The sequence below is a fragment of the Mirounga angustirostris genome, unplaced genomic scaffold (assembly GCF_029215605.1).
Source record: "Mirounga angustirostris isolate CCGP_5_RB_7025 unplaced genomic scaffold, mMirAng1.0.hap1 SCAF_17, whole genome shotgun sequence".
NCBI classification, from domain to species: domain Eukaryota; kingdom Metazoa; phylum Chordata; class Mammalia; order Carnivora; family Phocidae; genus Mirounga; species Mirounga angustirostris.
The window spans coordinates 12,720,241-12,747,464 of NW_026991725.1; the positions used below are offsets into that span (position 1 = coordinate 12,720,241).

General features: G+C 38.1%; 1 protein-coding gene across 2 annotated transcripts in view; it reads right to left on the reverse strand.

Annotated features, from left to right (window-relative positions):
* The window catches only part of BRIP1 (BRCA1 interacting helicase 1), a 195,103-nt gene that overhangs the window by 147,733 nt on the left and 20,146 nt on the right, over positions 1-27,224 (reverse strand). For both annotated transcript variants that reach the window (XM_064583715.1, XM_064583714.1), the window contains exon 6: positions 26,239-26,358. In XM_064583715.1, the coding sequence (XP_064439785.1) occupies positions 26,239-26,358 (120 nt within the window). The remainder of the gene's footprint in view (positions 1-26,238; positions 26,359-27,224) is intronic.

A 27,224-nucleotide genomic window follows, 5' to 3' on the forward strand; every position in this document is an offset into this window, starting at 1 on the left:
TAAACTGCCCTACAAAAATAAAATCTCAATAAAAATACTAAAATTTTAAAAATATAACTGGGGGTGTTGGGTGGCACAGTCAGTTAAACATTGTCTCTTGGTTTCAGCTCAGGTTGTGATCGCAGAGTTGCAAAATCAAGCCCTATGTCAGGCTCAGTGCTCAGTGTGGAGTCTGGTTGAGATTCTCTCTCCCTCTCCCTCTGCCCCTCCTGCTTATGTTCTCTCTCTCTCTCAAATTAATAAATCTTTTAAAAATATAACTGATGATTTGAAAAAAGTAATAAAATACTGTGTGGTTCAAGTAAAATATATAACAAAAGTTGCACAAAAGATGAGGGTGGAAATGAAAGTATAGTGGTAGAAGGTTCTTATACATCATATGTGAAATAAAAATTTTAAAGTACATTGATAAATTTAAGATGTAAATTATAAATCTGAGAGTAACACCAAAACAGATATAGTTAAGAAAGCAATGGTGGAGAAAAGATGGAATCCTAAAACATGTTCAATTAGTTAAAAAGAAAGCAGAAAAGAAAGAAAAGGAGAATAAAAAACAGATGGGGCAAAGAGAAAACATACAGCAACCATACTGATAATTACATTAAATGTAAATCATGTAAACATTCCAATTAAAAGGCAGAGGTTGTCCAATTGGGGAAAAAAAGGAAGATTCAACTATGTATAAGAAATCCATTTTAAATGTAAAGACACACATGGGTTAAAAATAGAAGGATGAAAAAATACTTAAGCATAAAAAGCTAGAGTGACAGGGCGCCTGGGTGGCTCAGTCATTAAGCATCTGCCTTCGGCTCAGGTCATGATCCCAGGATCCAGGGATCAAGCTCCACACTGGGCTCCCTGCTCGGCGGGAAGCCTGCTTCTCCCTCTCCCACTCCCCCGGCTTGTTTTCCTGCTCTCGCTCTCTCTCTCTCTGTCAAATAAATAAAATCTTTAAAAAAAAAAAAAAAAAAGCTAGAGTGGCTATACTAATATTAAACAAAGTAGATTTCAGAACAGACTTTCCTAATGACAGATGGGTTAACTCATCAGGAAGACATAATCTTTTTTTTTTTTTTTAAAGATTTTTATTTATTTATTTGAGAGAGAGAGCACAGGAGAGGGTGGAGGGTCAGAGGGAGAAGCAGACTCCCTGCGAAGCAGGGAGCCCGATGCGGAACTCCATCCAGGAACTCTAGGATCATGACCTGAGCTGAAGGCAGTCGCTTAACCAACTGAGCCACCCAGGCGCCCCAGGAAGACATAATCTTAAATGTATATACCACTAATAACAAAACTTAAAATCTAAGACATAAAAATTGATAGAACTGAAAGCAGCAGCAAATACACAATTATAAGGCCTTCAGCACTCTTCTCTAATTTATAAATAGACCCAAAAAATCAGTAATACAGAAGACATAAACATAATCAGCCAGACTGACCTGACATTTATAGACTACAATAAGTGAGCAGTAGTCTATAAACGAATACATATTCTCACTAAGAACTCAGAGCATTTACCAATAGATTGTTAAAACTAAAAACATATAGAATATGTTCTCTAAACTCACAAAATTAAATTAGAAATCAGTAAGAGAAAAATATCTGTGGAAAAAACACTTAGTATGTTTATTTAGACTTGTAAATGAATCTTGCGTCAGAGAAGAATCACAAGGAAAATTAGAAAAAAAAAAAAGTAACCTGGGGCACCTGGGTGGCTCAGTTGGTTAGGCGACTGCCTTCGGCTCAGGTCATGATCTCAGGGTCCTGGGATCGAGCACCGCATCTGGCTCCGTGCTCAGCGGGAAGCCTGCTTTTCCCTCTCCCACTCCCCCTGCTTGTGTTCCCCCTCTTGCTGTCTCTCTCTCTGTCAAATAAATAAATAAAATCTAAAAAAAAAAAAAAGTAACCTAACATCAAAATCTGTGTGATACAGATAAAGTAGTGCTTAGAGGGAAATGTATAACTTTCAATGGCTGCCTTAGAAGGGAAAAAAAAAAGGTCCAAAATCAATTATCTAAGCTTAAACCTCAAGAATTTAGAAAAAGGGCAAACTAAATCCAAAATAAAACAAAAGAAATAAAGATAAAAGCAGAAATCAACCCAGTAGAAAATAGAAAAACATTAGAGAAAATGGAAAAGACAAAGTTGTTTTTTAGAGATAATAAAACTTATGTCTGCCTACGTTGATCATAAAAGAGAAAAACAAATTATGAATATCAGAAAAAAAGAGGCATATCATTACAGATCCTGCAAACATTTTTTTTATTTTTAATTTTTATTGTTATGTTAATCCCCATACATTACATCATTAGTTTTAGATGTAGTGTTCCATGATTCATTGTTTGTGCATAACACCCAGTGCTCCATGCAGAACGTGCCCTCCTCAATACCCATCACCAGGCTAACCCATCCTTCCACCCCCCTCCCCTCTAGAACCCTCAGTTTGTTTTTCAGAGTCCATCGTCTCTCATGGTTCATCTACCCCCCTTCAATTTCCCCCCCTTCATTCTTCCCCTCCTGCTAAATTCTTCTTTTTTTTTTTCTTTCTTAACATATATTGCATTATTTGTTTCAGAGGTACAGATCTGAGATTCAACAGTCTTGCACAATTCACAGCACTTACCAGAGCACATACCCTCCCCAGTGTCCATCACCCAGTCACCCCATCCCTCCCCCCGCCCCCCACTCCAGCAACCCTCAGTTTGTTTCCTGAGATCAAGAATTCCTCATATCAGTGAGGTCATATGATACATGTCTTTCTCTGTTGCAAACATTTTTTAAAGAGAATATTTTGAGCAGTATGCCAATAAATTAAAAAACTTGAATGAAATGGACAAATTTCTTGAAAAATACTAATTACCAATTCAAGAAGCAAGAGAAAATCTGAATATTTATTTTAAGAATTAAATGTGTAGGGGCGCCTGGGTGGCTCAGTCAGTTAAGTGTCCAACTCTTGATTTCAGCTCAGGTCATGATCTCAGGGTCCTGGGATCAAGTTCTGCTTCAGGCTCCATGCTCAGTGTGGAGCCTGCTTAGGATTCTCTCTCTCCTTCTCCCTCTGCCCCTCCCCCCAACCCCCACTCCTCTTCTCTCCCTGGCTCTCTAAAATAAAAGATTTTTTTATTTATTTGACAGAAAGAGAGACACAGCGAGAGAGGGTACACAAGCAGGAGTGGGAGAGGGAGAAAACATGCTTCCCGCCGAGCAGGGAGCCCAACGCAGGGCTCAATCCCAGGACCCTGGGATCATGACCTGAGCCAAAGGCAGACACTTAACAATTGAGCCACCCAGGCGCCCCATAGAAAAAAACTTTCTTAACCTGATAAAAGACGTTTATAAAACACCAATGACAAATTCCTATTTAATGGTGAAAGAGTGAATGAATGCTTTCGCTCCAAGATGTGAACAAGGCAAGGATATCCACCCTCAATACTCCAGTTCAACTTTGTACTATATATCCTAGCCACTGCAGTAAGGCAAGAAAATATATTAAGAGCCAAACATTATAAAAGAAGTAAAATATTTACCAGAGAATATAAATGTACAATTCTGTGTACTTACAAAGTCCCATAAAATTTCCAACATCAAGTAGAACCAAAAAGTCATTTAGCAAAGTTGCAGGTTACATGGTCAATACACAAAAATGAACTCTATTTCTATAATAAAAACACGTAACTGCAAAATAAAATTCAAAGTGGAATCATACAAGATTTGTTCTTTTGTGTCTGGCTTGTTTCTCTTAGCATAATCTCTTCAGGGTTCATCTATGTGGCAGCACATGTCAGAATTTCCTTCCTTTTTAAGGCTAAATATTCCATAGTATGCATATACCACATTTGTTTATCCATTCATCTCTCAAAGGACACCTAAGTTGTTTCTACTATTTGGCTATTATGAATAATGCTGCTACAAATATTGGTGTACAAGTATATGTTTCAGTATCTGCTGGATATATACCAAGAAATGAAACTGTTGGAACATATGGTAATTCCATTTTTAACTTTTTGAAAAACGGGAACAAGGTTTTTCAGTTAAAAATGTGAAAAAGAGGGGCGCCTGGGTGGCTCAGTCGTTAAGCATCTGCCTTCGGCTCAGGTCATGATCCCAGGGTCCTGGGATCGAGCCCTGCATTGGGCTCCCTGCTCCGCGGGAAGCCTGCTTCTCCCTCTCCACTCTCCCTGCTTGTGTTCCTGCTCTCGCTGTCTCTCTGTCAAATAAGTAAATAAATCTTTAAAAAAATATATATATGAAAAAGGAGAAACTTAGAATGAACCCTCTGGTGTTGAAATGGAATTAGATGTATTGATAGGAATATGTAATTTTCAACATACAGATAGAAAAAAATATAAATACATATGAGTGTGTATTTGCACACACATACACACACACACATAATTCCTAGCTCTATCTGCTGAAAGGGCCTGGAACAGCAATCCCAACAGCAATGAACAAAACTAACACCCAGAACTTAGCTTCTAAATATTATTTGCCAAAAGGAACCAGGGCTCTCTGGAAAAAAGCTGAATCCAGGACAGGGGCAGAGAAAAGATAATAGAAGCCTGGAACATCTTGTGCCAGAAAGTAAGGAAATGCTCCAAGAATAATGGTTATGTGTCAGAAATACACAAGCAACTTAAATAAACTCCCACTTGAATATGTAAACAAATCATATACTGGATTATCACCCACTGAATAAAATGGGAAATCATGAGTCCATAAAGATATAATACGAATAATGAATGTTTAGTGAGGACATGCTATTTATAAAGTTTCAGAGTTCCTCTCCACAAAGTCCTCTTTAATTATAAAAGGAAAAAAATAACTTTACAGTGATGCCTACATCATCACATTAATCAAATTATCAAAGTAATCACCACTAATGAAACTATTTGCCACCTCACAGAATGCAATGGGTAGAATGGTAGAATGGGAAGCACTGCTTCTGTGACATTCCTGCCAAAGATATATAACCTTAATCTAATTATGATAAAACCCAAAATTGGCAGACATTCTACAAAGGCTGTAATCTTCTGAAGTATCAAGGTCATGAAAGTAAAGGAAAGACTACGCAACTGTTCCAGACTGAAGACAGCAAAATGACAACTAAATGCAATGCATGATTCTGAATTGGATCCTCCTGCTACAAAAGCTTTATTGAGATAACTGACAAAATTTGACCTGGTTCTGAGTATTAGATAATAGAAATTACTTAGTTTTAATTTCCTGATTTTTATGGTTTTATTGTAGTTATATAGAAGAATGTCTTTGCTTATAGAAAATAGAGACATAAGTATTCCAGAGTGATGGAGTATGAGGTCATCAACTTACTCGCAAATGGTTCCAGGGAAAAAAAGATCTATTTGTATTGTACTTCTAATTTTTGGATAATATTGTGGCTATGTCAAATCTTTTAAGATTAAGTAAATCTACTGGCCAGAAAATATGTCAATTAACAAAGCAGTGTTCTAAAGTAATCTTTCTATACCCACTATCCACAAGTGAAAAATTTCTGTATGGCAACTGTAGATTCTATTGTCAATAAACACATACACATGTAGGCTGGACTGGTATAGATATTTCATTAAGTATTTATACATATCAAGAAAAATAATTGTCAATCTTTCTATAACATGCACCAAGTTCACTCAACATGATAAAAAGGATTGGAGGGCGCCTGGGTGGCTCAGTTGGTTAAGCGACTGCCTTCGGCTCAGGTCATGATCCTGGAGTCCCAGGATCAAGTCCCACATCGGGCTCCCTGCTCGGCAGGGAGTCTGTTTCTCCCTCTGACCCTCCCCCCTCTCCTGCTCTCTCTCTCAAATAAATAAATAAAATCTTTAAAAAAAAAAAAAAAGGATTGGAAATTTTTGAGACTTTTCGTTGTATTTCCACTATAGATGTCACTCTGTTTTAATGTTTTCTATAAATGTTCAAAAAAATCATAATTATTGGAGCTGAATGAAACTCATTCAAGAAATTACTAATCGATTCTACCATCCTGTCCTTAGGTAAATTTGCAGATAAAGCAAGAAATTCACACTAATTCCGCTAACTTCTGGCCTCACTTACCAAGATTAAAATAGCATAGGACAAGGGTTAGTAAACTATCTTTAAAGGGTCAGAGAGTAGGTATTTTAGGTTTTATGAGCCGTATGATTGCTGTCCAACTATTCAACTCTAACGCTGTACCAAAAAAGCAGCCACAGACAATATGTAAATGAATGTAAACTACATTCCCCCAAATTTATAAAAACAAGCAGCAGGTCATATTCAGCCCATGAGTTATAGTTTGCCAATTCCTGGCATAGAAAAAATGTTGCATCAAAAAAGTATGTATCGGGGGGCCTGGGTGGCTCAGTCATTGTCTGTCTTTGGCTCAGGTCATGATCCCAGGGTCCTGGGATCAAGCCCCACATTGGGCTCCCTGCTCAGCAGAGAGCCTGCTTCTTTCTCTCCCACTCCCCCTGCTTGTGTTCCCACTCTTTCTATATCTCTCTCTGTCAAATAAATAAAATCTTTAAAAAAAAAAAGTATGTATCAAAATAGACCAGTTATGATTTGGATTTTTAAAAGCCTTTTCTATGACCATGATATTATTAGGTGAAAAGTAAAAGCTATATACACTATAATCCAAATTTTTAACAAAAATTAAAAATGCAGGATATGCATAATACATATTATATGTGTGTTTTATACATATATGTGATATAACAAATATGGCCACAAATTCTTCCCATCTCTATACATAAGCCCCTTTGCAAGGTCATTTTGTAGGTCTTCCTACCAAAAAGTGAACTTTAACACTTGAATCTGGGTTTGGCCATGTGACTTGCTTTGGTGACTAAGACATTAGCAAATGTGACACAATCAGAGGCTCAAAGGTATTTGCACATTCGGGTCTGCTCTCTTGTTGCTACTTGAACCCTCAGTCACTGTATATATATATATGCTAGGATTAGATGATGAGAAATACCCACCAGTCCCAGCCAATTGCCAACCAAGCCCCTGAAACACAGCTGCTTTGTTGACCTGCAGCTGACCATAGACGCATGAGTGGCCCAGCTGAGATCAGCAGAAGAAATGCCCAGCTGAGCCCAGCCTAAACTGCTGATCCCCAGAATAGTAAGCTAAATAAATGGTTGGTTTGTTACACAGTAATGGGTAAGTGTGTGTGTGTGTGTATGTGTGTGTGTTAAGAACAGATAGCAAGCAAAATATCAGGGTTGATACTAAGGAAAATAGTTGAATTAAAGATTAATATTAATAACTTAAGTACACATTTTGGTGCTTTCCAAATTTTCACTAAGAGACAGATAATGCCTTTGTATCCAAAAAAATTCAATGTCAGGGGCGCCTAGGTGGCTCAGTCGGTTGAACATCCAACTCTTGATTTCGGCTGAGGTCACGATCTTGGGGTTATGGGATCAAGCCCCACGTCAGGCTCTGCGCTGGGTGTGGAGCCTGCTTGGGATTCTCCCTCTCCCCCTCCCCCTACTTGTGCACACTCTAGATCTCTAAAAAGAAAAAAAACTCAACGTCATTAAAAAACACATAACAATTCAATATCAGAAAGTATTTTTCATTATTTTAGTGAAATAGTGAGAGTCTAAAAATATGGACATTCTTGACCTGATGCATTTGAATGAGCTGAAAGATTTTACATTCTATCAAAGTTTGAGGATAGTTACAGTTATATAGAAAACTAAACAGGGGTGCCCCAGATGGCTCATTTGGTTGAGTGTAAGACTACTGACTTTGGCTCAGGTCATGATCCCAGTGTCCTGAGATTGAGCCCCAAGGCAGGCTCTTCACTCAGCATGGAGTCCGCTTAAGATATTCCCTCTCCTTCTGCCCCTTCCCCGACCCACATGCATGCTCTCTCTCTCTCTCTTAAATAAATAAAGAAAATCTAAAAAAAGAAAGAAAGAAAGAAAGAAAACTAAATAAATGAATAAAAAACCTTGTTTGGGGAAAGAACATAATGATAGAATATTTAGCTCTGTTTTTAATGATATTTATATAATTACAATGATGTAAACACCAAATGTTGTGATGTTTAAGGCAGAGAAGTAATGGGACAATTAGAAAGGATACTAGGAAGGCAAGAGAAGGTATCTAAAACCAAAAATTCAATGGGTGCCTGGGTGGCTCAGTCACTTAAGCATCTGCCTTTGGCTCAGGTCATGACCCCAGGGTTTTGGGATCAAGCCCCGCATCAGGCTCCCCCTGCTCAGCGGGAAGCCTGCTTCTCCCTCTCCTACTCCCCCTGTTTGTGTTCTCGCTCTGTCTCTGTCAAATAAATAAAATCTAAAAAACTAAAAATAAAAAAATAAAACCAAAAATTCAAGAGCAAAGCAATATGTATACGTTACTCCTGAATAAATACCAAAATAAGTAAGTAAAATGATTAAAAATTATTGACTTCAGATAATAGGAATTGGAAAATGGAACTAGGGCAAAGGTCTACTGATGTTTGTTCAAAGCCATGTAGAATTCTCTGACTCTGACTATATACATACATACTTTGAAAATAATAAAAATTTAAAAAGATAAACAGTCTAGGAACCAATCCAAATATATATAACAATTTAGTGTATGAAAATAGCAAAACTTCAAATCAGGAAAAATTATTCTTTGACACTGGGACAACTGATTATCTACTTGGAAAGCGATACAATCAGAGCCTGAACTCATACATATACTAAAATAAATCCTTTAAATAAAAGGGTTAAATGTTTAAAAAAAATTTTTTTTTTTTTTTAAAGATTTTATTTATTTGACAGAGAGAGATACAGCGAGAGAGGGAACACAAGCAGGGGGAATGGGAGAGGGAGAAGGAGGCTTCCCGCTGAGCAGGGAGCCCAATGCGGGGCTCGATCCCAGGACCCTGGGACCATGACCTGAGCCAAAGGCAGACGCTTAACGACTGAGCCACCCACGCGCCCCTAAAAAAAATTTTTTTAACTATACTGAACTATGAAAAATATCTGTTGCAAATTTCTACAAAAGGATCCAGAAAGATTCTCATGGAGGTGTTCATCTTGTTTACTTCTGGGAAGCAGAAAGGGGGATGGGAATAATGTTTTAAGGGAGTATATTTTAATTTTTACTCTGTATATTTTTACACTATTAAAGGTTTTTCAAACAATGTGTATTACTCCTAATTTTTAAGTTTTAGTTTAAAATTCTTTAGTAGATAAAATACACAAAATGTTTAAGATAATTTAATCTTTCCCCAACTACACATTAACTGTTTAAAAGTAGATATTAAAAAAATAAGTAAAATAAAATAAATAAAAGTAGTTATTTAATGCCAGACATACTGAATAATAAAATCTATTTTCTCTAGCATAGTGATTTGGTTTTTTCCTCACCAGCCAACAAGAAAAAAAAAAAGTTTCCCAGCCATTCCTTTCTCTCCTTTCTCCCCATTTATAATCCATGAATCTATATGCACTCAATTTTAGAGCTAGGCTCAAATCGTGGTTCCACCATTTACTTGTAGTATGATCATAGTCAAATAATCTAGTATCTTTGGGCTTCAATTTTCTGACTTGTAAAATGAGTCTAAAGTCTACTCAATTTTCTTCACAGTGCTGATACAAGGATTAAATAAGAGAACATATAAATTGCCTGGCACAAGTATATATTCTAAAAAGCTATCTTATCATTATTAACCGTTTAAGAAATACAGGTTATTGTTTTTAAGTGTCTGGCATGTAACAGGCTTCAAAAATTTTGCTGCCTTGAATAAATTATACTTCAATTAGTTGGTAAAATTATTCAACAACCTATTCCTATAGCGGCTACAGAAATCAAAAGGTGTTTCTAATCTTTTGTTTATATTAAGCATCAATTTATCTCTTACCCCCTGAAATCATTGTTTGGTATTTTATTTCTGTGTGCCACCAAATAAAAAACTACTTCCAAAATATACTGCAAAAGAAAAAAAATTTTAAACTGCTTTAGGTCTCCTCTATTTAACAGTACTGTTACATCTCCTTTAGTATAAGGATCTGAGTAAAAGTTGTAAGCTACAATAGTAAATCCTGCATTTTCTCAGCTTTGGCCATTTTCTCATTCATTTATTAAACAAATATGTCGGTACCTACTAGGTGCAGGTCCTGTGCCAGATGCTGGTTATTAAAAAGGCAACAAGAGGAGCCCCTGGGTGGCTCAGGTCATGATCCCGGGATACTGAGATCAAGCCCCGCATAGGGCTCCCTGCTCAGCGGAGAGCCTGCTTCTCCCTCTCCCTCTGCCTCTGCCTGCCGCTCTGCCTACTTGTGCTCTCTATCTCTCTGTCAAATAAATAAATAAAATCTTAAAAAAAAAAAAAAGGCAACAAGAGAGACATAACACTTGTCCTTATGGACAGCCTGACAAGGAGGCAAACAAAAGAGTTAAACCTACAAATAAATATATAATTATAAACTTTGGTAAGCATTGTAAAGAAAAGAACAGAGTGTTGAGAGAAAGACTAAAAGAGGAACGAATCTTAATTATCTATATGGTACTGAATATAATATGGCCTGTAACAGTACAAAAAAGAACTTTCATCCAAGGTCACCTGGAAGAGTTTATTCACAGGCAGAATAGTGAGGTGGTTGAGAGAATCAATTCTAGAGCCAGACTGCCTGGGTTTTAAACTAGCCTCTACTTATCAGTTTTGTCACACGAACAAGCCACTTAAATTCTTGTGCCTCAATTTCCACATATATCGTTGGGGAAAATATTAATACCTTTCTCAAAGGGCTGTAATAGGATTGAGTTAAATTCTTTCACTTTATTTGGAAAACTGTCAAATCCACAGAAAAGTTAAAAGAACTTGGAATAGGTGTTAACTCATAAGAACCTGTATCTACCAGATGAATTAATGTTTCTAGAATGTTTAGAAGAGTTTCTGGCACATAGTAAGCATCATATCACTATACAAGCAGTAATATTAAATGAAAGTAAATTAAACTATGAGAAAATGACTTATAAAACAATTTCAGAGAAAACTCATCATTTTCTCTTGAAATCCTAGAGAACATCTTAAATATTGATGGGAGGGAGAGGAAGAAAGGGGATGAGAGAGAGGGAAAGACAAAGGAAAGAAAGAAAGACAGGGGCATGTAAGAGGAAGAAAGGGGAGAAAAACCCCAAGGTTTGCCTAACATCAACACTTTATCGAAAGTCAATAGCGCACTCTACTGGACCCACATCTCTTCTACACACTAGGCAAAAGTAATGAATGCTCCTGCTGTACTAAATCAAAAAAATAGAACTACTTTTATAAAAGTATATAGTCAATGTTAGCACTTATCTAATGAACAAATAAAAATCAGATATAAGCATTAAGAATGAGTCTGTAACAATACCTCAACTGTTCTGAAGATTTACTAAAAGAGTGAAAAGAATGGAAATAAATTCTAGAGAAAATAATTATGCATGGAGGAACAAAGTAAAATCAGAATGGTAATACTATTAAAAAACAATGTTTCTCTTAACTATATTTTGACATGGAAACTAATGCCTTACTAGATCTTTGACATTTGAATTATCAGTGAAAAGGAGAATCTAAAATGTAAAGAAAGAGAATAGCATGGACAATGGAAGGTAATTAGGTAGGAGGTACTGACAAAATTTTCTGACTTGAAGAGACAGCAAGAACACTCGAGATGATAGGATGGTAAAAAGACAACTATCCAATTCTCCAACTGACAGGCTGGAAACTAAATTATTTTAATGAAAACTAAGAAAATTATAAAGAAAAACCTAAAAAGTTTAATGTTGAATTTAGAGGAAAAGAGAAATCATTACACTAATTTATCATTTCCTTTATGAAGGAAAGTTTTTCAGAAGAAATAATACAACTATGGATTTTAAATGTATAAAGATTGCAACATTTGTATTTTTGTAGGGATAAGAGAACTGAACCATTAATTTATTAATCCAAATAACTATTCTTCCAAAAATAAATTCTGTCTTCCCTCTATCATCTTATAAGAACCAAAAAACAGGGGTGGCTGGGTGGCTCAGTCGGTTAAGTGGCTACCTTTGGCTCAGGTCATAATCCCAGGGTTCTGGGATCAAACCCTGCATTGGGCTCCCTGCTCAGCGGGGAGCCTGTTTCTCCCTCTCCCTCTGCTTGCTGCACCCCCTGCTTGTGTTCTGTCAAATAAACAGGATCTTTAAAAAAAAAAAAAAATAGAAAAAGCTTAGGTTATGATCCCAGGTCCTGGGATGGAGCCTTGCATCAGGCTCTGTGCTCAGCGGGTCTCCTTGTCCCTCTGCCACTCCCCCTGCTCATGCTCACTCTCTCTCTCTCTCTCTCAAATAAATGAAATAAAATAACAATAACTAAGATATGGAAACAATCTAAGTGTCCATCAATGGATGAATAGACAAAGAAAATGTATATATACACAACGGAATATTATTCAGCCATAAGTAAGAATGAAATCTTGCCATTTGCAACAACATGTATAGATAGACTTCAAGGACATTATGCTGTTAGTAAGCCTGACAGAGAAAGATAAATATGACATGATCTTGCTTATATGTAAAATCTAAAAAAACAAAAACATACACACAAAAAAGCTCATAGAGAACAGATTGGTGGTTGCCCGAGGCAGGGGCGTGGGGTGGGAGAAACGGGTGAAGGGAGTGAAAGGCACAAACTTCCAGTTATAAAATAAGTAAGTCATGAAGATGTAATTCACAGCATGGAGACCACAGTTAACACTATATTTTATATTTGAAAGTTGCTAAGGGAGTAAATCTTGAAAGTTCTCACCACAAGGAAAAAAAGCTCTGTAACTATAAAAGGTGATCATTTCAAAATGTATACAAATATCAAATCATTATGTTATACACTTGAAAATGTCAATTACACCTCTATTCAAAAGAAAAAAAAGAGAGAGAAGAAAAATGTTATACCAGTAGCAAAGTGAGTTTCTAGTGGGGAAAAAATACTTCTATACTCAAAGATTCCTTTCTTTAAATAAATTACCTCTACTCATATCCCCATTATTCTTTCTTATATCCATGGAAATGATCAGTCCTGGTTCTTTTAAAAACTAGAGGTATTATCTAGTTTAATACACTAAAAATGCCACTATCCACTTTTAAAATTAAGATGCCAGTCAAAACACACAAATGTAGACTGGGGCACCTAGATGCCTCAGTTAAATGTCTGACTCTCGGTTTCGACTCCAGTCATGATCTCAGGATCGTAAGATACAGTCCCGTATCAGGCTCCATGCTCAGCTTAGAGTCTGCTTGGAATTCTCTCTCCCCATCTCTCTCTGCCCATCCCCCTGCTCTCACAAGCATGCTCTCTCTCTAAAATAAATAAATAAAATCTGGGATGCCTGGGTGGCTTCGTCGTTAAGCGTCTGCCTTCAGCTCAGGTCATGATTCCAAGGTTCTGGGATCAAGTCCCACGTCGGTCTCCCCTCTCAGCAGAGAATCTGCTTCTCCCTCTGCCTGCCACTCCCCATGCTTGTGTGTGTGCGCACTCTGACAAATAAATAAATTAAATCTTTAAATAAATAAATTAAATCTTTAAAACACACACACACAAATCTATAGGTTCTCTTAACAATTTACTAAAATTTACCAACAATTTACTAAAATATGAAAATATTAACTACAATTTTATATTTTGTACTGATCATGTTTCTATTTTAACTGCTTATTCTAATTTGGTATGGAAGAAAAAATTACATTGAAAATATACATCACATTACCTATTTGTGAGTTTTTCCCTAACCATTCAGAAAGTACCTAAAAGTACTTTATATATTCATGTTTTTGACTACAGACTACAAAAAAAAAAAAAAAACAAATATTAGAGCTCAACCATATGGTTTTTCTGTCATTGCAAAAATACTTTGGTGATGGTAAATATACTTTATATATGTTGAATTAGTATGGCATATACCACTTACATCTTTTTATAAATAAAAGCTCTATATCACACTAGTGAAATGTTATCATTTGAGTTACTAGATTTAACTGAGAAATTTAGTTTAACCATCTTCAAACTTGTGAGGAAATGATCAGAAACCAATACCTTTAATATTATAAATAATAAATCACCCACCTATGACGAATACTGCATTTCTACAATATACTTATACCACCTATAGTCAAGGAAACAAAACTTATAAATTCTGGTTTAAAAATATAACTGATATAAAGATATGGATATACAGGTATAAATACAATTATACCTAACCAATAAGAAGACCATAATAAATGATTAACATAGTACATAACCAAAAGGAGAAATCAAAGCACTTGGCTTAAAATTAAGGTACCTGAGGGCGGAGTAAGATGGCGGAGGAGTAGGAGACCTGGATTTCGTCTCCTCTCAGGAATTCAGCTGGACAGGGATCAAACCATTCTGAACACCTACAAACTCAACAGGAGATCGAAGAAAAGAAGAGCAACAACTCTCTGAACAGAAAAGCAACCACTTTCTGGAAGGTAGGACGTGCGGAGAAGTGAATCCAAGGCAATATTCGGGAAGATAGACGGCGGGGGAGGGGCCTCCGTCGGCCGCTTCTGGCAAGTGATAGAGCCGCGGAGCACAAAATCGGAACTTTTAAAAGTCTGCTCCGCTGAGGGACCTCACTCTGGTGGCTAAGCGGGGGGTGGAACCCTCCGGGACAGTGTGGTCTCAGGACCCTCGGGGTCACAGAAAGACCAGGGGTGCCTGAGTGCGGCAGAGCTCCCAGGTATCGGAGCAGGGAAGCCGGCTGCAGAGGCGGAGCCCAGGCGTGGGCTCTCAGCTCGGGGTCGCCATAAACCGTGATCCGCGGCACAGTCGGGCCACTGCTCCCCCAGCAGGGACCCAACAAGCGGCAGATCCGGGGAGACTGACCTTCTTCCCCTGGGAGGAGAGGTGCGGGAGCGCACCGCAGGGATCTGCGGGGTTTGGAGACTCCGCCCGGGGTCGGGTGCCAGAGATAGAAACGCGCGGTCACAGGCCGGGTGAGCACGGAGTGCGGCCGGAGAGCGGGGAGACAGGAGTGACTGACGGCTTTTCTCTGGGGGCTCACTGAGGAGCGGGGCCCCGAGTTCTCGGCTCCTCCGGGGCGGAGATTGGGAGGCCGCCATTTTCACTCTCCGCCTCCAAAGCTGTACGGAAAGCTCGCAGGGAACAAAAGCCCCGGAGAGCAAACCCGAGCAGATTACTTAGCCGGGAGGGGGCAAGGGCGCGGCAATTCCGCCTCCGGCAGAGACATTTGGAAACCACGGCAACAGGCCCCTCCCCAGAAGATCAGCGAGAACAGCCAGCCAAGACCAAGTTTACAGATCAATGAAAACGGCAGAACTCCAGCGCTAGGGGAATACTGAACATAGAATTCATGGCTTTTTTACCATGATTCTTTAGTCTTTCAAGGTTAATTTTTTTTTTAACTCTTTTTTTCTTTTTTTTTTTTGAATTTTTCTTTTTCCCTTTTTCAACCAACTTCTTATCAATCCCTTTTTTTAAAAAAACATTTTTATTTTTCATTTTTAGAGTCATATTCTATCCCTTCATAGTAGTTACCCGTATTTTTGGCATATATATATAAGTTGTTCTCTCTTTAAAATTTTGAGATAGTTTCTTCTAACAGATCAAAATATACCCTAAATCTCTAGTGTATGGTTTTTTCCTACTCCCCTGCCTGATCACATTCTCTCCCTTTTTTTTCTTTTTTTTAATCCTCTTTTTTCTTTTTTCAAACAACTTCTTATCAATTCCTTGTATAAAATTTTCTATAATTTTTATCTTTACAGTCATATTCCATCCCTTCATCATATCAACCCTTATTTTTGTACATATATAAGTTTTTCTTTCTTTATAATTTTGGGAGGCACTTTCTTCTAACAGACCAAAATACACCCAAAATCTAGTGTGTGGCACTGATCTATATACCAGCCTGATCATATTTGATCACATTCTGGTTTTCTTTTGTTTTGTTCTGTTTTTGTTTGTTTTTATCTTTATCTTTTTCTTTTTTTGTTCTTTTTCTTCTTTCTCTCTTTCCCTTTCTTTTCCCACCGCTTCAGGTCTTTTCTGATTTGTTTAGAGTATATTTTCTGGGGACGTTGTTACCCAGCTCGCATTTTGTTCTCTCATTAATCTATTCTCCTCTGCACAAAATGACAAGATGGAAAAAATCACCTCAACAAAAAGAACAAGAGGTAGTACTGACTGCCAGGGACCTACTCAATACGGACATTAGTACGATGTTGGATCTAGAGTTCAGAATCATCACTTTAAAGATACTAGCTGGGCTTGAGAAAAGCATGGAAGTTATTAGAGAAACCCTTTCTGGAGAAATAAAAGAACTAAAATCTAACCAAGTCGAAATCAAAAAGGCTATTAATGAGGTGCAATCAAATATGGGGGCGCTAACTGCTAGGATAAATGAGGCAGAATAGAGAATCAGTGATATAGAAGACCAAATGATGGAAAATAAAGAAGCTGAGAAAAAGAGAGATAAACAACTACTGGATCACGAGGGCAGAATTCGAGAGATAAGTGATACCGTAAGACGAAACAACATTAGAATAATTGGGATCCCAGAAGAAGAAGAAAGAGAGAGAGGGGCAGAAGGTACATTGGAGCAAATTATAGCAGAGAACTTCCCTAATTTGGGGAAAGAAATAGGCATCAAAATCCAGGAAGCACAAAGAACCCCTCTCAAAATCAATAAAAATAGGTCAACACCCCGACATCTAATAGTAAAACTTACGAGTCTCAGAGACAAAGAGAAAATCCTGAAAGCAGCTTGGGAGAAGAGATATGTAATCTACAATGGCAGAAACATTAGATTGGCAACAGACCTATCCACAGAGACCTGGCAGGCCAGAAAGGACTGGCAGAATATACTCAGAGCACTAAATGAGAAAAATATGCAGCCAAAAATACTCTATCCAGCTAGGCTGTCATTGAAAATTGAAGGAGAGATAAAAAGCTTCCAGGACAAACAAAAACTAAAGGAATTTGCAAACACGAAACCAGCCCTACAAGAAATCTTGAAAGGGGTCCTCTAAGCAAAGAGAGAGCCTAAAAGCAACACAGACCAGAAAGGAACAGAGACAATATACAGTAACAGTCACCTTACAGGCAATACAATGGCACTAAATTCCTATCTTTCAATAGTTACCCTGAATGTAAATGGGCTAAATGCCCCAATCAAAAGACACAGGCTATCAGACTGGATTAAAAAACAAGACCCATCAATATGCTGTCTGCAAGAGACTCATTTTAGACCCAAAGACACCCCCGGATTTAAAGTGAGAGGGTGGAAAACCATTTACCATGCTAATGGACACCAAAAGAAAGCTGGGGTGGCAATCCTTATATCAGACAAATTAGATTTTAAACCAAAGACTGTAATAAGAGATGAGGAAGGACACTATATCCTACTTAAAGGGTCTATCCAACAAGAAGATCTAACAATTGTAAATATCTATGCCCCTAACATTGGGAGCAGCCAATTATATAAGGCAATTAATAACAAAAGCAAAGAAACACATCGACAACAATACAATAATAGTGGGGGATTTTAACACCCCTCTCACTGAAATGGACAGATCGTCTAAGTAAAAGATCAACAAGGAAATAAAGACTTTAAATGACACATTGGACCAAACGGACTTCACAGACCTATTCAGAACATTCCATCCCAAAGCAACAGAATACACATTCTTCTCTAGTGCCCATGGAACATTCTCCAGAATAGATCACATCCTAGGTCACAAATCAGACTGGGATCATTCCCTGCCTATTTTCAGACCACAATGCTTTGAAAGTAGAACTCAATCACAAGAGGAAAGTCAGAAAGAACTCATATACATGGAGGCTAAAGAGCATCCTACTGAAGAATGAATGGGTCAACCAGGAAATTAAAGAAGAATTAAAAAAATTCACGGAAACCAATGAAAATGAAAACACAACTATTCAAAATCTTTGGGATGCAGCAAAGGCAGTCCTAAGAGGAAAGCATATAGCAATACAAGCCTTTCTCAAGAAACAAGAAACGTCTCAAGTACACAACCTAACCCTACACCTAAAGGAGCTGGAGAAAGAACAGCAAGTAAAGCCTAAACCCAGCAGGAGAAGAGAAATCATAAAGATCAGAGCAGAAATCAATGAAATAGAAACTAAAAGAACAGTAGAACAGATCAACGAAACTAGGAGCTGGTTCTTTGAAAGAATTAACAAGATTGATAAACCCCTGGCCAGACTTATCAAAAAGAAAAGAGAAATGACCCAAATCAACAAAATCATGAATGAAAGAGGAGAGATCACAACCAACACCAAAGAAATACAAACAATTATAAGAACATATTATGAGCAACTCTACGCCAGCAAATTAGATAACCTGGAAGAAATGGATGCATTCCTAGAGATGTATCAACTACCAAAACTGAAGCAGGAAGAAATAGAAAACCTGAACAGACCTATAACCACTAAGGAAATTGAAGCAGTCATCAAAAATCTCCCCAAAAAACAAAAGCCCAGGCCAGATGGCTTCCCAGGGGAATTCTACCAAACATTTCAAGAAAAATTAATACCTGTTCTTCTGAAACTGTTCCAAAAAATAGAAATGGAAGGAAAACTTCCAAACTCATTTTATGAGGCCACCATTACCTTGATCCCAAAATCAGACAAAGACCCCATCAAAAAGGAGAATTACAGACCAATATCCCTGATGAACATGGATGCAAAAATTCTCACCAAAATACTAGCCAATAGGATCCAACAGTACATTAAAAGGATTATTCACCATGACCAAGTGGGATTTATCCCTGGGCTGCAAGGTTGGTTCAACATCCACAAATCAATCAACGTGATACATCAACAAAAGAAGGAACAAGAATCATATGATCCTCTCAATAGATGAAGAAAAGGCATTTGACAAAGTACAGCATCCTTTCTTGATCAAAACTCTTCAGAGTATAGGCATAGAGGGTACATACCTCAATATCATAAAAGCCATTTATGAAAAACCTACAGTGAATATCATACTCAATGGGGAAAAACTGAGAGCTTCCCCCTAAGGTCAGGAACGCAGCAGGGATGTCCACTATCACCACTGCTATTCAACATAGTATTGGAAGTCCTAGCCACAGCAATCAGACAACAAAAAGAAATCAAATGCCTCCAAATCGGCAAAGAAGAAGTCAAACTCTCACTCTTTGCAGATGATATGATACTTTATGTGGAAAACCCAAAAGACTCCACCCCAAAACTGCTAGAACTCATACAGGAATTCAGTAAAGTGGCAGGATATAAAATCAATGTACAGAAGTCAGTGGCATTCCTATACACCAACAACAAGACAGAAGAAAGAGAAATTAAGGAGTCGATCCCATTTACACTTGCACCCAAAACCATAAGATACCTAGGAATAAATCTAACCAAAGAGGCAAAGGATCTGTACTCAGGAAACTATAAAATACTCATGAAAGAAATTGAGGAAGACACAAAGAAATGGAAAAACGTTCCATGCTCATGGATTGGAAGAACAAATATTGTGAAGATGTCAATGCTACCTAGAGCAATCTACACATTCAATGCAATCCCCATCAAAATACCATCCACTTTTTTCAAAGAAATGGAACAAATCATCCTAAAATTTGTATGGAACCAGAAAAGACCCCGCACAGCCAGAGGAATGTTGAAAAAGAAAAGCAAAGCTAGCAGCATCACAATTCCGGACTTCCAGCTCTATTACAAAGCTGTCATCATCAAGACAGTATGGTACTGGCACAAAAACAAACACATAGATCAATGGAACAGAATAGAGAGCCCAGAAATGGACCCTCAATTCTATGGTCAACTCATCTTTGACAAAGCAGGAAAGAATGTCCAATGGAAAAAAGACAGTCTCTTCAACAAATGGTGTTGGGAAAATTGGATAGCTACCTGCAGAACAATGAAACTGGACCATTTCCTTACACCACACACAAAAATAGACTCCAAATGGTTGAAAGACCTCAATGTGAGACAGGAGTCCATCAAAATCCTAAAGGAGAACACAGGCAGCAACCTCTTCGACCTCAGCCGCAGCAACTTCTTCCTAGAAACATCGCCAAAGGCAAGGGAAGCAAGGGCAAAAATGAACTATTGGGACTTCATCAAGATAAAAAGCTTTTGCAAAGCAAAGGAAACAGTCAACAAAACCAAAAGACAACCGACAGAATGGGAGAAGATATTTGCAAATGACATATCAGATAAAGGGCTAGTATCCAAAATCTATAAAGAACTTACCAAATTCAACACCCAAAGAACAAAGAATCCAATCAAGAAATGGGCAGAAGACATGTACAGACATTTTTCCAAAGAAGACATCCAAATGGCCAACAGACACATGAAAAAGTGCTCAACATCGCTTGGCATCAGGGAAATCCAAATCAAAACCTCAATGAGATACCACCTCACACCAGTCAGAATGGCTAAAATTAACAAGTCAGGGAATGACAGATGTTGGCAGGGATGTGGAGAAAGGGGAACCCTCCTACACTGTTGGTGGGAATGCAAGCTGGTGCAGCCACTCTGGAAAACAGTATGGAGGTTCCTCAAAAAGTTGAAAATAGAGCTACCATATGATCCAGCAATTGTACTACTGGGTATTTACCCCAAAGATACAAAAGTAGGGATCCGAAGGGGGTACGCGCACCCCGATGTTTATGGCAGCAATGTCCACAATAGCCAAACTATGGAAAGAGCCAAGATGTCCATCGACAGATGAATGGATAAAGAAGATATGGTATATATATACAATGGAATATTATGCAGCCATCAAAAGGAATGAGATCTTGCCATTTGCAACAACGTGGATGGAACTGGAGGGTATTATGCTGAGCGAAATAAGTCAAACAGAGAAAGACATGTATCATATGACCTCACTGATATGAGGAATTCTTAATCACAGGCAACAAACTGAGGGTTGCTGGAGTGGGGGGTGGGGTGGGAGGGATGGGGTGACTGGGTGATAGACACTGGGGAGGGTATGTGCTCTGGTAAGTGCTGTGAATTGTGCAAGACTGTTGAATCTCAGATCTGTACCTCTGAAACAAATAATGCAATATATGTTAAGAGAAAAAAAAAAAAGAAGAAGGTAGCAGGAGGGGAAGAATGAAGGGGGGGAAATCGGAGGGATAGACGAACCATGAGAGACGATGAACTGTGAAAAACAAACTGAGGGTTCTAGAGGGGAGGGGGGTGGGAGGATGGGTTAGCCTGGTGGTGGGTATTAAAGAGGGCACGTTCTGCATGGAGCACTGGGTGTTATACGCAAACAATGAATCATGGAACACTACATCTAAAACTAATGATGTAATGTATGGGGATTAATATAACAATAAAAAAATTTTAAAAATATATATATTTTCTTTTTTTTTTTTTTTTAAAGATTTTATTTATTTATTTGAGAGAGAGAATGAGACAGAGAGAGAGCGCATGAGATGGGGGAGGATGAGGGAGAAGCAGACTCCCCGCCGAGCAGGGAGCCCGATGCGGAACTCGATCCCGGGACTCCAGGATCATGACCTGAGCCGAAGGCAGTCGCCCAACCAACTGAGCCACCCAGGCGCCCTAAAAATATATATATTTTCAAGAAAAAAAAAAAAATTAAGGTACCTAGCAAGGAACTCTGCTTACAAGTGGTCTAGACTCTAAACAGGTTCAGCCATAGACATCCTTAACAGATATTAAAAGAATTTACTTAATTGTAAACCTAATTCCTCAAAATTAGTATCAATACTATAGAATACATCTTAGCAGCATTTAAAGATAACTACATATATGTAATACTAATCAATATTAATATAATATCTTTATTAGCACACAAATACAACCATTTGCTGCTACTCCTATCACTACTGCTGCTACCTCTACTACCACTTACCACTTAATATGCCCTAAAATATGCCAGGTATACTCTCATCACTTTATAAATATTAACCTGCTTAATCCTCTTAACAGCCGTGTGAGATAGGTACTATTACTATCCCCATTTAACAAATGGGGAAACTTGAAGTAGCAATAGTTTAAAAACTTCATCGAGGTTACACAAGGTAGTAAAGAGCAGAGCTGTGATTAAAACCCAGGCATTCTGGGGCGCCTGGGTGGCTCAGTCGTTAAGCGTCTGCCTTCGGCTCAGGTCAAGACCCTGGGGTCCTGGGATCGAGCCCCACATCAGGCTCCCCGCTCAGTGGGAAGCCTGCTTCTCCCTCTCCCACTCCCCCTGCTTGTGTTCCCTCTCTCGCTGTGTCTCTCTCTGTCAAATAAATAAAATCTTAAAAAAAAAAAAAAAGTTTAAAAAAAAAACCCAGGCATTCTGATTCAAGTTCATTCTCTAAACCAATAAAAACAAAACAAAATTTAAAAATCCACTTCTCTAGGGGCGCCTGGGTGGCTCAGTCAGTTCAGCATCTGACTCTTGATTTTGGCTCAGGTCATAATCTCATGGTCATGAGATCAAGCCCCAGGTGAAGCCTGCTTAGGATTCTCTCTCTCCCTCTCCCCCTGCCTCTCCCCCCACCCACTGGCTTGCATGCACACGCTCTAAATAAATAAATAATAAATAAATAAAATTTATCTGGGTTCCACTTATTTAAAAAAAAATCTACTTCTCTTATTTTAGCTATTATTAATCACAGCTTATCCTATGCTTGATTTCTTTATTCTGGAGGCTTCTACATAGTATTTCTTTCCTTTATGTTGGTATGAGAATCCTGCTTAGGTGACTCCAGGATTTCTGAGAGGCATTTTAGAGATAATGTACAATAAAGTGATTAGAGCATTTGCCAGAGCATCATACTACTTAGGTAGGATTTAGCTCTGATATTTGCCAGCTTTGTGACCTTAAGCAAATTACTTACTTCTCAGAGTATCCTTTTCTGTAAAATGGGAACAACAATATGACCTGCCTATATCACTGTAAGAATTCAAGAAGATTCTACTAACAAATATTTATTGGGCAACTAATATACACTATATGCTGTTCTAGGTACTAGAGATACATGTGAAAAAGACTGACATTCTATTTTAACAGAGCAGATAGATAATAAAAAGGTAGATAAATTCAAATACTAAGGGCTATTAAAATAAGGCACTGTTAAGGAAAATGAGGGAGAAACATATAGCATATATATGACAATTTAATATTAAAAGCTCCTAAAATGACTTCTCCAACTATATGCCTTCTGTGAAGATAACCAACAACTTTTCCCCCATTTAGCATTTTTAAGAATTTAAAGGAAGACTCTTTGAGGGCAGGGAATATAGTTTTCATTCACTCAGCCTTTACTAGGCTCCTAGCACAATGTTAGGTGCCTGGAACATAAAGATGAGTAAAACAGTCACAGCCTTCAAGGAGGTCTCAATATACTAGAGAACCTGGTGTTTCCTTAATGGAACTTAAGAGCCTTGCAGAGAAGATAATAAGGGTAAGTGTTAAAATTCTAGTAGAAGGAACATTCCAGATGGGAATCTAACTCAAAATTGGGGATGTCAAGGAAGGTTTTCTGAAGAATTAGCAGAAGTTTATCAAAAAAAAAAAAAAAAAAAAAAAGAGGGAGGAGGAGCAGAAAGGGCAAAAGAAAACAGTAATTTTATAAAGGTCTTATGACTGTACAGATAAACAATTGTCCCCATAGTCAATGAGTTTGTTCATCTCCCACCTGAAAAACTAAAAGTATAGACAGAATAGGGGCGCCTGGGTGGCTCAGTTGGTTAAGCCACTGTCTTCGGCTCAGGTCACTATCCTGGAGTCCCAGGATCAAGCCCCACATCGGGCTCCCTGCTCAGCAGGGAGTCTGCTTCTCCCTCTGACCCTCCTCCCTCTCATGCTCTCTGTCTCTCATTCTCTCTCTCAAATAAATAAATAATTAAAAAAAAAAAAAAGATTCTTGCGAAAAAGTATAGACAGAATATATGAAGCAATAGTTTTTAAGATACAGGATATCAGGTAAGAGTGATCCCTGAAAGATAGGATATAAATGAGATAGGCCCTATGATTGCCTAGGCTTACTGTCTTGAGAGAGTTTCTAGGCTGTGCCATGGGGAAGGGGGACGCAGATATAGCCCAGCAAACCTGAGCTGAAGAGACATTGCTCTTCAGTCCAGGAAGTCGGAGAAGACTAAAGATCACAGGGAAGAATATGAAAGTAGAAAAAGCTGTACAAAGAATGAATTTCATAGATCTGTAGAGGGACTTCTCAAATATCTAGCTGAGTATTGATCAACATATGTGAGTTAACAATCTAAGATAATGTAAAGAACCACCTGAAATAATGAGACACTCATACAGGGCATGGAATAGTGCCTGTTCCCACCAGCCAGACTGGAAAACCTAACAATTCATAGAGCATTAGGTAGAGGACTCAGAAGGAGTTAGCCTCTATTAAAATAACCTACAACTAAATTCTGCTCAGGTCCCATCTAACAAATTCTAAAAACAGACCCAAAAAGATCAAGTTGATTCCAAGTAAGTTAACTGCATCTCAGAACAAAACTCGAGTATTTATAGAAATATAATAACATCCAGGGTGCCTAGGTGGCTCAGTTGGTTAAGTGTCTGCCTTAGGCTCAGGTCATGATCCCAGGGTCTTGGGATCAAGCCCTGCATCAGGCTGCGTGCTCAGCGGGGAGTCTGCTTCTCCCTCTCCCTCTGCTCCTCCCCCAGCTCATGCTCTCACTATCTCTCTCACTCTCCCTCTCAAATAAATAAATAAAATCTTAAAAAAAAAAAAAAAGAAATATAACAACATTCAACACCCAGCAATTAAAATTCACATCTGAAACTTAATTTAAAAAAACCAGGCAGGGCGCCTGGATGGCTCAGATGGTTAAGCGCCTGCCTTCGGCTCAGGTCACGATCCCAGGGTCCTGGGATCGAGTCCCACATTGGGCTCCCGGCTCAGCGGGGAGCCTGCTTCTCCCTCTGACCCTCTCCCCTCTCATGCTGTTTCTCTCTCGCTCGCTCTCTAAAAAATAAATAAAAATCTTTTAAAAAAAAAAACCAGGCATGATTCCATTTATATAAAACTATGGAAATGAAAACTAATCTATAGTGACTGAAAAAAAAAGTCTAAGGATGCCTGGGGATGGAGGGATAGGGCAAAAGAAAAAAAATCCACTCGTCTATCTGGCACTTAGGATGGATCTTTTCCAGGCATTATCTTATAATATCATGTACAGGCCACTCAGAAAATATTTGGTTCCCTGATTTTACAGATCTTATAAATGTTAACACATTTCATTATATAATATCAAAAAAGTCACATTCTATAATATCACCACCACTACCGTCAGGAAAGTCTGTAAGTATCATAAAACTGCCAGGCTCACAGTGGCATATACAGTTTTTCAAAATTCTGATTTTCACTCAAATTTTATCAGGTTTACTTTATCTTTAAGAATTACCATAGTTCATCTGTCAGTCATTCTTTCAAGTAAAAATGATGTTCCATGAAAAAAAGTGGCTAGTTCAGCTAACAATCCAAACTATCTTACAAGTGTTTTTCCTCAAGACAATCATCCTATTTTATATGCAAAACATTTTGAGTACTACTCACTCCTTCACACAGAATGTTAAAACAGCTTAAGGGCTGAGATTTAATAAAATTAGTAATTTTTACTACTTCATCAAGGACATTCTTAAGTGAAACTGGCTTTTTTTAACTGTGCATTAATGATGGTGAAGAAAACCACTATTAAAACAGGTCGGTACCACTATCTTGATTGTGCTAAGACACTGACAATTTTACCCATTGTTGCTTTTGCACCATCAATGAAAATGTCAAGACAGTTTTTAAAAAGGCAAATAACATCTTATTATTACTATAAAAATACTTTTGAGCACACACACTTGCCTGAGAAAAAAATACCAGTAATCTCTAGAGCTCCCTGGACTACTCCTTGAAAACTATTTGCTCTAAGGACACTGAAAAGAACTGTAGGAAAGTAGAGTCCACAACACTAGAATGTACAAGAGGAAAAAACATTTCAGATTTCTTTCTAGCCCAATTCTTTCATTTTATAAATGAGGAAACTGGAGCTCAAAGAAAATAGCATTTCCCATCTCACATATTAGTAGCAGAGATGTGATAGCACTTAGAGGACTTCTGAATTGTTTTCTACTATTCTTTGCATTATACTCTTCTTTTTTTTTTTTAATGAGTTTAGCAAATTCCACATTTTCCTTCTTTAAACTGAACAATGGCATAAATACATACATTTTGTGGAGAAAAGGAGTTTATCTTTCCTAATGGAGAGTTGAGTTTTGTGGTCTTTCCTGAAGCAACTTTTGCATCCAAATGATGTACCTCCTTTTCAAAACAATGACGCTTTCTAATCTGTAAACACAGAACCAAAATGGAAGTTTAATGTAAACAAAAGTCTGAGTAGGCCAGTTATTCTTGAAGGTCAAAATAGTTTTCGATATGTTTTCAGCATTAAAAAAAAGATGACTTTTTCTAACTGGCAATAATCAAACAATTTTTAAAAATACAAATGAGCACTTTTTTTTTTTTTAAGATTTTATTTATTTGACAGAGAAAGACACAGCGAGAGAGGGAACACAAGCAGGGGAAGTGGGAGAGGGAGAAGCAGGCTTCCCGCTGAGCAGAGAGCCTGATGCAGGGCTCGATCCCAGGACCCTGGGATCATGACCTGAGCCGGAGGCAGACGCTTAACGACTGAGCCACCAAGGCGCCCCACAAGTGAGCACCTTATATCTCTCAAATCCTAACCAAAATAGCTTTAATTAGTCATGTGTCAAAACTATAGTATTGTAAAATGATCTTCCCATAAATAGTCCTACCATACGGATATCAAGTGTAGTATTATAGCAAAGTTCAATTACATACCTAATTGGAAAGTAAAAGTAAATAAAAATAAAACTTCATTCTAAATTACAAAAACTCAGGGGCGGCTGGTGGGGGCTCATTCAGTTGAGTGTCCAACTCTTGGTTTCGGCTTGGGTCATGATCTCGGGGTTGTGGGATAGAGCTCTGTGTGGGGTTCCACACTGGCCTGCTTGGGATTCTCTCTCTCCCTCTCTCTTTACCCTTCTCCGCCCCCAAACTCTATCTCTTTCTCAACTAAATAAATCTTTAAAAAATAAATAATTTTGGGGGCGCCTGGGTGGCTCAGTCGTTAAGCGTCTGCCTTTGGCTCAGGTCATGATCCCAGGGTCCTGGGATCGAGCCCCACACCGGGC